Source organism: Hevea brasiliensis, chromosome 17 (assembly GCF_030052815.1).
Source record: "Hevea brasiliensis isolate MT/VB/25A 57/8 chromosome 17, ASM3005281v1, whole genome shotgun sequence".
NCBI lineage: Eukaryota > Viridiplantae > Streptophyta > Magnoliopsida > Malpighiales > Euphorbiaceae > Hevea > Hevea brasiliensis.
The window spans coordinates 4,384,093-4,396,689 of NC_079509.1; the positions used below are offsets into that span (position 1 = coordinate 4,384,093).

Genomic DNA, 12,597 nt, shown 5'->3' on the forward strand with positions numbered 1-12,597 from the left:
TAATTCCACCTCTAACTCAAGTTATCTCATCACAAATCACTTCTAAACAATTCAAGTCATACAAATCAATAAATCTCATCATTCTCCTATGGCTGCCAATTTTCATACATACTTCAATATAATTATTTTGTTCAATTCTACAATAAATTCTCATTTAATTTGTCTTCCTAACAAAGATTAAAAATATATGGAAGTTAGTATAGGCACTAACCTTTTTTGAGCAGAATTCTCCTAAGTTTAAACTTCACTTTCTTAGCTTTTCTTGGCTGCTAAACACTCCTACAAGGTGTGAGAGTAATTTTTATTGAAGGGATCTAGGGCTTTTGGTGCAAGATAAGCAAGGTTTCCAAGCTTTGAAGCTTGAACTATGGTGGTGTGTCCATGGAGTTCGGCTGGTTTTGAGGGAGAAGGAGCAGATTGCTTTTTCTTTTCTTTGTGTCATTTATTCTCTTTTATTAGTTAATTTAAGTGGCGCTTAATTGTGATTGGTATATAGGTTTTTAATGACATCATATGATGTCATAATTAGGTATTTTCTTTCATTTTCTTTTCTTCTTTTCTCTACTCATTTTCAATTTAATTTTTAGCAATATTTGTTCATATTTTATGTCATAATAATTATTTACTTAACTGGACAAGTCGGCAAAAAATCATCTCTGAATACGAAATGACCAAAATGCCCTCCGTTTGGCTTAGCAGACTAAAATTGTCTGTACCAATTGAAAAATTTTTCTAAGCATTTTCTTGGCATTCTAATGCTATAGAACCCTCAATGACTCTTCTCTGGAGTATCAAAAATTATTTTATGAATTTTCACTCAGGTCTAGGGCTCCTAGTTGCGAGGACCGCAACTTCCCACTAGGTTACTCATCGCTAAGGCACCTACTCATTTAACTTGATTGTATTTTATTTCTAAATTTTTCTTATTAATATTTGAGTTATTTATGATTCCTCACTCTAGTCTAAATATTTTTTCAAGTGTTCTAGCTGTCCAGACCGACACTGATCACCGAAACAGTAGAATGTGTGAAATTGCTACAGTTAGAGTGTTATAATGCTGATCAAAGTCTTAGTGTCGGTCCAGTCCATAAATTGAGTCGTGACATTAACTCCATATAATTAGTACATTGCACCATAACATGTGCCAATTTTTTTTTCAATTGCTCTTTATAATTCAATTAACACTTGAATCAATTATGAAGCATATTATAATTGAATGTGTTATGTATGCCTTAACTTCATATAATTAGTACATAGCATTATATATAGATTTTCCATCAATTTCTCTTTATAAAATTATTAGTATTTAAATCAATTATATAACATGATAAAATTAAATGTGATATGTACACCTTATAAAATTAGTACATGCCACTATAATATGTACTAGATTTTTCATTAATTTGCTTTTGATAATTTAATTAGTACTTAATCAATTATGAATATATTATAATTAAACGTGTTATACATACCTTAATTCCTTATAAATTATAAATTATAAGTTAACATATTAATTTAAATATTAGCATATTACTTATTATTTTCTAGAAATATCTGCCAGTTAGGCATTCTTTATAAGTTTGTCGCTTTGTTCATTTTTAGTCCTATTATTTTATAATTATTATGCACACCGTTTTACATTATGTTATAATCTTCTTTTTATTTCTCAATGATTTAACGCATTGTTTCATTAAGTCATAGCATAATGCACCATTTAATTCATTCTTTTTCAATCAACGATGCTAATTGAAAGTTTTGAAATAGAAAAAAGTTAATTTTTTTTTTATTTAGTTGGTTAATGAATTGTTTAGTTTGTTGATCACTGTGATAATACCTTTGAATTACATGAAAGTGTAACCTAAGTTGGAGAATAGCAAAATTTATAATTTTTTTAATTTAAATATTAGCTATTGAATATTTGATTAAAGAGAAATTAGAAGAGAAAAAGAAAATCTTAAAATCAAAATTGAAATCTGAAAAGCAGATTTTAAAATTAGATAAATATTAATGGTGAAACCTTGAAATTAGTCGTAATTTATTTAAGGTTATAAATATAATTTCATCTATTTTTAATTCATTAATAAAAACTTAAAAATTATAATTTATATATTTTCATATGTATTTCCATTTAATCGGATTGGTCTTAACGTCACTCCTAATTTAATTTAATTTAATTTTTTAATTTTAAAAGAAAACCACATATTCATAATTAAAACGGCCACTATAATTTTAAAAAAGTCGAATATAATTAAATAATAATTACATATGTATTGAATTTAAAAAAATTCAGATTTAACTCTCCTCTCTTTTTACATATGTAATTTAAAAAAGAAAATTAAATACGTCAGGGTCGAGACCATTTTGCGGATTTGCCCTTCCTTTCCCGAATGCATGACAAGATAACTGCTGCGGCAGCTAACAGATGACCGCCTGTCCCAATTACTTAACGAGGTAAGTACACGTCATAATTCGAGAAATTCCAAGACACAGAAGTTTATTAATAAGGAAGACACGTTTCAACAGTCCAACGAATCAACGATGACAGGGCAATCGCAATTCTGAAGGTGAATCTTCAAGCATCAGCATTTCATTTGCCGTTAACAATCCCAAAAGAGGCAGTCCGCTCCTCTCATCGTCCCTTTACTTCATCTTTATAGGCAGAACTAGTTACACAGTAAAAACAATGAGCTGGAATGCACGAAATAAAATCTACCTCAGTACCGACATTTTTACTTCTTTGCCACGTGGGACACTTTCCCCGAGTGCAACCTTCACCAAAAACATCGCCTACAAAACGATCTTGATATATAAAAAACGGGATCGCGTTCGGCTTTTCCATATCTGATATTCACCGTAATCATCTCTTCTTATCTTCTTGTTCCAGAGAACAACATGGATAGTTTTATGATCACTGGGTTATTGAAACGCATCGCCGGAGACTTCCCTCACAGAATAGCAGTCTCAGTTTCGGGCAAGTTTGATTTGACGCACTCTCGCCTTCATGAACTGGTTGAAAAAGCCGCTTCTCGTCTGGTTGCTGCGGGTATTAAGCCAGGAGATGTTGTTGCGCTAACTTTCCCTAATACTATCGAGGTTTGATTTAGTTGATTTATTATTATTTTTTTTAATTTTTGTTTTGATCGCAGTTTATCTCCTGTTTGGAAAGGGGGAAAAAATGGAAGCGAAATCTAGTTTTTGTTAAGTTGTTTGAAGTTTGATTATGTTTTGGTTAAGTATAGTTAGTGAATTTTTAAAAATTTCACAAATTTATTTCAACAACGCCTTGGTATTCATTGATTTAAGAAAAAATAAATTAATTTTCTGATTCTCAATCTGTTTCGAGAACTGAAATAATATCTATGAATGGATATTTTATTCTTTATTATTCTATTTGATTTTTTGTTGACTATATCCTTTTTTTTTTTTTGAGGGAATTCACTACATCCAATTTAATATTAGTTCACTGTTACTTGAAAAATGCAATGCCAATATAATCCAAAGATTGCCATTTATTTGTCCGTTTTGTGATAATTACAGTTTGTAATTATGTTTTTGGCCGTAATCCGAGCCCGAGCTACGGCGGCACCACTTAATTCCGTCTACACCATGGAGGAATTTGAGTTCTACCTGTCGGACTCAGAGTCAAAGCTCTTACTGACCCTACAGGAAGGGAACAGCTCCGCTCAAGCTGCGGCTTCCAAGCTCAACATTCGTCATGCCACAGTTGCACTGCCCGGAGCCGATTCTGGATTGGTACTCTCACTTCCGGACCCGAAGTCAGACGTTATGTCTCTCGCTCAGCTTGCCAACGAGCCATCCGACGTCGCACTCTTCCTTCACACCTCCGGCACTACCAGCAGACCCAAAGGGGTGCCATTGACACAACTCAATTTGGCGTCTTCTGTGCGAAACATAAAGGCAGTATATAAACTCATCGAATCAGACTCCACCGTCATAGTCCTTCCCTTGTTTCACGTTCATGGATTGGTGGCCGGATTATTGAGTTCTCTTGGAGCCGGAGCCGCCGTAGCTCTCCCAGCCGCTGGCCGATTCTCAGCATCAACGTTTTGGAAAGACATGCTCAAATACAAGGCTACGTGGTACACGGCAGTCCCCACCATCCATCAAATTATACTGGATCGACACTTTAGCAATCCAGAATCTGTTTACCCTAAGCTCAGGTTCATCCGGAGCTGTAGCGCGTCCCTCGCTCCGTCTATATTGGCTAGGTTAGAGGAGACTTTTGGTGCGCCGGTGTTGGAGGCATATGCAATGACCGAGGCAACCCATTTAATGTCATCGAACCCGTTACCGGAAGATGGCCCGCATAAGCCCGGGTCGGTGGGGAAACCCGTCGGTCAAGAAATGGCGATATTGGATGAAAATGGCGTGGCTCAAGAGGCAAATGCAACTGGAGAGGTTTGCATAAGGGGTCCAAACGTCACTAAGGGGTACAAGAATAACCCTGAGGCCAACAAGGTGGCATTTCAATTCGGGTGGTTTCATACTGGAGATGTGGGTTATCTTGATTCGGATGGTTACTTGCATCTGGTCGGTAGGATTAAGGAGCTTATTAACCGTGGAGGTAATGTTTTGCGTTTCAGTTTTGTGTCATTTTCCTATTCAGTTTTGCGCGCCCCAATTTAATATTTATCGTCTCTCAGCTGAAGCTAAGTTCTGTTTTAGACCAAAGAGAAGAGACCAACCACAGATATGGTTTGACGGCGGACAGCCTCAGGCCATTTCCTGAAGCTGAAAGCTTTTGTTTTACATTGAAAAGTTGCCTTCGTATTCATGAGTGGTTATGAGATGTGGCAGAACCTTTCCTTGTCAGATCTGCAAGCTCATGTTATTTGCATCCTGCAATTATTATTTAATAATTGTTAGTTTTGAAATGAGTCCCTGCGAAAAATTTCAACCGCCTTAACGGGATGCGAAGGAAACGTGAGAGATTGTAGGAGCAAAAATTGAAAATTGAGCTTCACCTCTTACCTTACAATAGATACATACGGGACATAAAGATGGTTATATTTTTATAGAGATTATTTTCTCCCATGGCAGCAATCACGAATGCCATTATGTGCATGTTATCTTAATAACTTTGCTGACTTATATTTGCACCATTTTCAGGGGAAAAAATATCACCAATTGAAGTGGATGCAGTTCTTCTATCTCATCCAAACATCACTCAGGCGGTTGCTTTTGGAGTTCCCGATGACAAATACGGTGAAGAGGTAAGATCAACAAGTAAAACAAGATTGTCCTAAATTATATACCATTCTTTGGAAAACCTCGGTCCCACGTATGCGTATTGCCTAGGTACAGTTAAGTAGGTTGGCCCTCAGTATGATGGAAAACATACACCAGAAAGCACCAATATATTTTGATTAATTAATGGTTTGGGTGTTGCATGACCTGACCATCCACTTCCAAATGTATGGTGGTGAGGAAGACATTAGGTCATGGAAGGCTTTGCTCCTTTTTCGTGATTGCGTAATAGAAAGGGACATTTAACAAAATTATGTAAGGGTGTCTGACGAGGATTATCGCTACTTGACGCCTTTTGGGTCAGGGATGACTGTCCATTTATTGCAGCATTGGCCATTAAAGATTTTGTCTATCCTAGACTTACGTCTCTAGATTTTCAGATTGTCTAATGTATAATGCTTTTGTGTCTCCAATAGATAAATTGTGCAATAATTCCTAGAGAGGGATCAAACATTGACGAGGCAGAGGTGCTGAGGTATTGCAAGAAAAATCTGGCAGCTTTCAAGGTCCCCAAGAAGGTTTTCATCACGGACTCTCTACCGAAGACAGCCAGTGGAAAAATCCAACGACGAATTGTAGCCGAGCATTTCCTTGCTCAAATTTCAACTGCTAAAGTCCCCAAGTTTGGAGCTTAAAGCCAACTGCGATTCATCTGCTCTTATAATTAAAAGGTGTGACAAAAATCCAAATATTTTCAGGCGAAAGCATTATATATAGCAGATATGAGTTTTAATTGGTACGGAAAGGAAATTGACGTTTCCTTCTTGGTCTGTGTAGTCTAATGATTTATGTACAATATCTTTTTATTTATCATTTCAAAATAAGAAAATGAATATAGATTAAGCATAAAAGAATGAGAAAGGATCTTTGAAGGGGCAAACTCTGATATGCAATCCGAATAACTGAAAGATGAATCACAGTTTTATTGGTGGAATTACTCTGATGGTAAAGTTCATTCTCAAATTTATGAATGATAATAATGCAGAATTTTAGAGGATATCATGCGATATATTATATTGAGACTTAGGTTTTTTTTTTTATTGAATGAAGATTTACCTATTCTTGTAAATTGAGGATATATGAAAGTAGTTTCGTGCACGTACGTACTTGGGTGGCAACTCATCGATTTGATTGGTAGGTTTTTTGGCCGCTTCTGATGGCCCAGGCTTACATATGTGATTGTGACCAATGAATCAACTATTGAATATATGAGATTGACTGATGGAGGGCTCAGTGCGGGTGCAATTTCCAGATTTCAAATTGCCAATTGCGGAAAAATTTGTTATGGATTTCTTTGGGCCTAGCTCCTTTCTTTGTACAAATGTCAAATGACCTTACGATGTATCTTTGCTTGGGCTTGGAAAACAACTTGCCTGCATCCTACATGCAAAAGGCAAGTTTTGACGAATTTGCAGAAAATTATCGATTACTTGCCAAAAATAATGATTATTCGGAAATCATGAATTCAATTGGCCCACTTGCCGCTTAATATATGCAAAACATCAAATAAAAAGATTTACAGAGAAATTGCCCACAAGATCTGTTGTCGTTACACTTAACCAAGAAAGTGTAACTTATCAAATTTTATCCGAGTAAATTACTTTCCTTATGCAAGAAACATTTAATAATGCAAATCAAATAAGACACTTTCCTACACTTTCCAAAAAAATTAAATTTTACTTAGTTTCCTTAAACGCAACCAAGCAAGGCCTAATATGTAATCGCCTAATATGAATTCACCCAAAAATAAGACTAATTAATCCATAATCAATTTACTGACGGTAACCACGTTGGTAAACCAGTTTGCCTAAACTACAATATCACATTTTCCAAGTAAACACATCCATACATCACAATCCGAAGTCCCAAATAAGGCATTCAGGTACAAAAGGAAAACATTAAATCCACAACAAATTTGCAACAAACATACAACCTAACACAAAAAATAGAGCATTTAAGCCTCTTCTTGAATGTCCTCTTCATCCTCGTACTCATAACCCTCGTCATCTGCTGTTGCATCTTGGTATTGTTGGTACTCAGAAACAAGATCATTCATATTACTCTCTGCCTCAGTAAACTCCATCTCATCCATACCCTCTCCTGTGTACCAGTGCAAGAAAGCCTTCCTACGGAACATGGCAGTGAACTGTTCACTCACCCTGCGGAACATTTCCTGAATTGAAGTTGAGTTCCCAATGAATGTTGAGGCCATCTTTAAACCAGTTGGGGGGATATCACAAACTGTAGATTTGACATTGTTGGGGATCCACTCAACAAAGTAAGATGAGTTTTTGTTCTGAACATTAATCATCTGTTCATCAACTTCTTTAGTGCTCATTTTTCCACGGAACATGGCAGAAGCAGTCAAATACCGGCCATGACGCGGATCAGCAGCACACATCATATTCTTAGCATCCCACATTTGTTGAGTTAGCTCAGGCACAGTAAGGGCTCTGTACTGCTGTGACCCACGAGACGTGAGTGGAGCAAAACCAACCATAAAGAAGTGCAGCCGAGGAAATGGGATAAGATTAACAGCAAGCTTGCGGAGGTCAGAGTTGAGTTGACCAGGGAAGCGAAGGCAGCATGTCACTCCACTCATGGTGGCAGAAATAAGATGGTTGAGATCTCCAACTGGATTTAAACAAAAAAGTACCAGCCAGCTTAGTGCTTACAGATAGATTCATTTAAAACAGTACAATTAAATCAAATTGATTTTTTCTCAGAAATTAAAACCCTCCAACAAAAATAGTGTCAGACAATAATATAGTGATAGTACTTGATGAGCAAAATGCAAGTTGTCTTGCAAGCCGAATCAATTAGATCTGCATGGGCCTTATGTTTTCTGTTATCTCATGTATCTTCGGCCATGAGGCAATCTGTATCAGGGCTATAAGCCCTTTTTTAATCAATGCAATAAATTTTCACAAAAAAAAATCTGCATGGTTCCCTGCAAAAGCAGAGTAGAACTAGATTTGACACCTGGGATTCAAGCTTTGATTTGTGTGAAGAACACCTAGCCCTATTAAACAAATAACTATAATATCACTCTGCACGATGGGAATCTAGATCTACACTTAAAATTCAACCAGTTGAGTTCGCTGCATAAAAGCAAACGCAGACCACGTGCAACCAGTGGTCCACAACTGCATAGAACATGACAACGCCACAACTTTCAAAAAGAGATTCTTATTCCCAATTCACAGTCACCAAACCAAGATTACTCACAGTAAAATTGGGAAAAGCTCTTTCTATCACAAGAAAACATGTTAAAGGCCCAATCACTGAGATACCAGTGAATCATCACATATTAAGCCGTATTCATATAATGGTGTAGAAAAAATTAAACATGTTAAAATAAAATTACAAATTACAACTCATTTGGAAAGAAGCTAGAGACTTACAGCTGGGAGTAGTAAGCTTAAGAGTTCGGAAGCAAATGTCATACAAGGCCTCGTTATCCAAAACCATGCACTCATCTGCATTCTCAACAAGTTGGTGAACTGAGAGGGTTGCATTGTATGGTTCAACAACGGTGTCAGACACCTTTGGGGATGGGAACACAGAGAATGTGAGCATCATTCGGTCTGGATACTCCTCTCTGATCTTGGAAATGAGTAGAGTTCCCATGCCTGATCCAGTACCGCCTCCCAAAGAGTGGCAAACCTGAAACCCTGCGAGAGTTTAAGAAACTGTAAGTCCGACAACTCAGTCATAAAAATAGATAAAAATGACAATAACCCAAGGGCATATCTCTGCTCTCAAATTACGGTCATGACTCTCAACTTAGTACCCTGACAAAAACATTCTCAAATTACAGCAAAAAAAAAAAAAAGACCCCTGTCTTCCACAAGCACAATTGCAGCAAACATAAAAAAAAAGCTCAAATTCTTTAATTCCATCAACATATAAAAATAAGCGCATTACTCATGTAAACTAAACTTCAAATTTAAGCTCTGCACTTGTTGGTACAAATTAGTGTTTCCAAATTCATGTTTTACAAGCTCTCGAACTCGCTTTTTGCCACTTTCACACTGAACAGGGAATCAAACGCTTCTTATCAAGAACAAAAGACACCATAGCTAGAAAACATATTGGAACCTCATTTACAAACACTACAAAGACAAATTAAAAAAATTCCTCATAAACACATTTTAAAACACCACCAATTAATAAAAACAGAAGATCTAGAACAGAGTCTTTAAATCCAACGGATCCATAGATTCAACACATAAAATGCAACTACAGCTGCCTTGAACAGCAGAAAGCATTTCTTATATCTATAATAGTAAAATAACAAAAATGAAAAACAGAAACATTTCGTAAAAGACTTTTTATAGGATCAGAAAGTACCTTGCAAGCAGTCACAGTTCTCGGCCTCCTTCCTCACAACATCGAGCACCGAGTCAATCAACTCAGCTCCTTCGGTATAATGCCCCTTGGCCCAGTTGTTTCCGGCCCCGGACTGCCCGAAAACAAAGTTATCGGGCCGGAATATCTGCCCGTATGTCCCGGATCTAACACTGTCCATGGTGCCAGGCTCCAGATCCATGAGGACGGCTCGTGGAACATACCTCCCGCAACTCGCCTCGTTGTAGTAAACATTGACTCGCTCGAGTTGCAGATCATTGTCCCCTTGATACCTTCCCGTGGAATCGATCCCGTGCTCGGCGCAAACCACTTCCCAGAACTTGGCACCTATCTGGTTGCCGCATTGGCCTCCCTGGATGTGAAGGATCTCACGCATTTTGATTCGAAGCGGTGAGTTCTGGATAGAGAGAGAAAAGTACCGAGAAGAAAAGAACAGAGAAAGAAAGCGCTAATGAGAGAGATGGGGAAATGGGGGAAAGAAAGAGAAGCTTTTATAGTGCGTAGATAGTGACTGACGTTTGTTTTTAAGGGGGAATTTGAATTTTGAAATTTGGCCAAAACCCTCTCTTCCTAGTTTTGGTTTTTTTGTACCATCTGATTAGGGCTAGTTAATGATGGGAAGCGTTAGGGTCAGTGTGGAAGTCCACGCGCCGTTAAGGAAATGGATTGGAACGCGCTTTGGCATCTGGATAAAAGGAATATCTCATTCTTATTTGTTTACGATCACATGCAAGGAGGTGGATGAGTATCACGTGACTACCAGCAATGGACACTGGACAGAATTCAATTACCTTTCGCCGCTGGCCCACCCATGCCTTCCATTTTTGGTTTGAAGATGTCTTTTAAATTATTTTTATTTTTTTTTATATTTCATTATTATTACAATTAAAATCGTTATTATTACTATTATTTCATATCGCATATTAATATTTAATGATTAATGTATCTTATAAATCTGTTGATTTATTTACAAATGATGGCGAAATAAGCAAAAATTAAAATGCCTGATTATCATGTAAGATATTTGGACATTGCAATGAGATGGTGATTATCTCTTGGGAAAAAAAAAGATGTGAATCCGAGGGCCCATAGATGGCTGATCTAAACAGATAGCTAAGGATTAGAGAGTGACAGACGGCCCACAACAAAGCGTACGTTTCACTCTTGCCATGCGAAGAGACCAGGGATATAATGAATGAGAAATGATGGCCTCCGTTGTTCTTGCAACCCCACTAAGGGCTGCTTCTGGCTCCTCTTTTCTTTGGTTTTGGTTTTTAACTATTTTTCTTATTAATAAGAATTATTTTTTTAATCCATCGGTGAATGTACTTAATTTTCATGAGGAAAACAAATGGAATTACACTAAATTATATTGTTATAATTAAAAATTAAAATTAAATTAAATATGATAAAATTATAATATACAAAAATATATTTAAAATTGAATTAATATTATATTAATATTAATTAATTTGATTTTATGCTAAAAAAATTAATTTTTTAAAAAATTAATAATGTTTTAATTGTTAAATTTAACTAAACTAAAACTAAAATAAAAATTAAAATTGTAATCGAAATGGGGACTTTAAAATTCAATTTTAATTTTCTTAAAATAATCGTTGATTTAATTATAATTTTACAGAAAAACCAAATCGCTCTTGTCTGGTCCAGCTTTGAGTTGACAAAAAGAAAAGCAATGTAGCGATTAGGGCTGAGCACAATACGGTTCAAATAGAAAAATCGAACCGAATCGATTCAATTCGATTCAATCAGTTCGGTTTTAAAAGTTAATCTGTTCGGTTCGATTTTAATTTATAAAAATTTCGATTATTTCAGTTCGGTTCGGTTTTGAAGAGAAAAAACCGAACCGAACCGAATAGTGATTTATATAGTCAAATCGAACTAAATCGAACCGAATCGATTTTTGAATTAATTTATTTTTATGGAAAAATTATGAATTATATTTAATTTTATATATATTAATTATTTAATTTCATTGATTAATGGTTATTAGGTTCAAACCAAAGTTAAAATTAGACCAAATAACTTGAAAATCAAGTCTAAATTAAAAAATCAATCAAAAATCAAACTGATCAATTTAAATCAAACCGAACCGAATTAAAACGGTTCGATTTAATTCAGTTTTTCACTAATTTCGGTTCTGTTCGGTTTCTAAAATTAATAATTTAATTTGATTCTGTTCGATTCGATTCGATTTGAACCGATTGCTTACACCTAGTAGCGATCACATAAACCTTCATGAAAAAGCTAAGATATGTGTTCTTTTTTCATATTGGTGGGTCCATTGCCCAACTAAGGATTATCATTTCTAAAATTATGAATCCGATTCGGCCCATAGTTATATTCTCTTTGAAGCAACAGGCAATAAAACCAAGTAAAATTACAACATGAAATCGAAAGATCCCATCTCTGATTATTATTAATTTAATTAAGTCATCATAATTCATATTGTTTAATTAATGTTTTGCTTATAATTATAAATGTATAAAATCCATTTAGAGCAGCTTGATTGAAATTTTAATGTCATGATTTAAAAATAATTGGGTTGGAAACTACTCTAGCAATATATTCTTCATTTGTATTATTGGATATCATTTATATTTGTAGCTTTATTGTATTGCTATGGAGAAAGCCAGAAACTCGTACACTATGGGATATAAAAAGAGCCGAGCTTAAATTTTATCCATCCATCTTAAAAAAAAAATATATATATATATATATATATTTATATAAAGGCTAAATACATAAACTCATTTATAATCGTCATAAAAAAAAAAAATCTCATGGCTTTTTCAGCTTTTAAAACATCTTATTACATATTTAAACTTAGAAAAGCTAAAAGTAAAATAACTTTATGAGTCCATACCATAAAAATTAAAATTCAATCGCACTGACATTTAATTTTTTTAGCTGACATTTAATAAATTAAAGTAAAAT

General features: G+C 35.2%; 2 protein-coding genes across 2 annotated transcripts; one reads left to right on the top strand and one right to left on the bottom strand.

Annotated features, from left to right (window-relative positions):
* Positions 1 to 2,662: 2,662 nt before the first annotated feature.
* Positions 2,663 to 6,265, top strand: LOC110671763 (oxalate--CoA ligase). Its single transcript, XM_058140194.1, has 4 exons — positions 2,663 to 3,093; positions 3,538 to 4,585; positions 5,131 to 5,234; positions 5,685 to 6,265. Exons 1-4 carry the CDS (start codon positions 2,893 to 2,895, stop codon positions 5,901 to 5,903), a joined length of 1,572 nt encoding a protein of 523 aa, XP_057996177.1. The 5' UTR covers positions 2,663 to 2,892; the 3' UTR covers positions 5,904 to 6,265.
* Positions 6,266 to 7,024: 759 nt separating this feature from the next.
* LOC110671764 (tubulin beta-1 chain) lies at positions 7,025 to 10,200 on the bottom strand. The gene is made up of 3 exons (XM_021834331.2): positions 9,622 to 10,200; positions 8,673 to 8,942; positions 7,025 to 7,902 (listed from the first exon to the last, which is right to left on the bottom strand). The coding sequence occupies exons 1-3, from the start codon at positions 10,013 to 10,015 to the stop codon at positions 7,223 to 7,225; spliced, it is 1,344 nt and encodes a 447-aa protein (XP_021690023.1). The 5' UTR covers positions 10,016 to 10,200; the 3' UTR covers positions 7,025 to 7,222.
* Positions 10,201 to 12,597: the final 2,397 nt, after the last annotated feature.

Coding starts and splice junctions, on each gene's coding strand:
- LOC110671763 (XM_058140194.1), top strand. CDS start 2,893: ATGGATAGTTTTATGATCACTGGGTTATTGAAACGCATCGCCGGAGAC. Junction 3,094..3,537: donor CTTTCCCTAATACTATCGAG/GTTTGATTTAGT, acceptor TGATAATTACAG/TTTGTAATTATGTTTTTGGC. Junction 4,586..5,130: donor GGAGCTTATTAACCGTGGAG/GTAATGTTTTGC, acceptor CACCATTTTCAG/GGGAAAAAATATCACCAATT.
- LOC110671764 (XM_021834331.2), bottom strand. CDS start 10,015: ATGCGTGAGATCCTTCACATCCAGGGAGGCCAATGCGGCAACCAGATA. Junction 8,943..9,621: donor GAACTGTGACTGCTTGCAAG/GTACTTTCTGAT, acceptor AAACTCTCGCAG/GGTTTCAGGTTTGCCACTCT. Junction 7,903..8,672: donor TAAGCTTACTACTCCCAGCT/GTAAGTCTCTAG, acceptor GTTTAAATCCAG/TTGGAGATCTCAACCATCTT.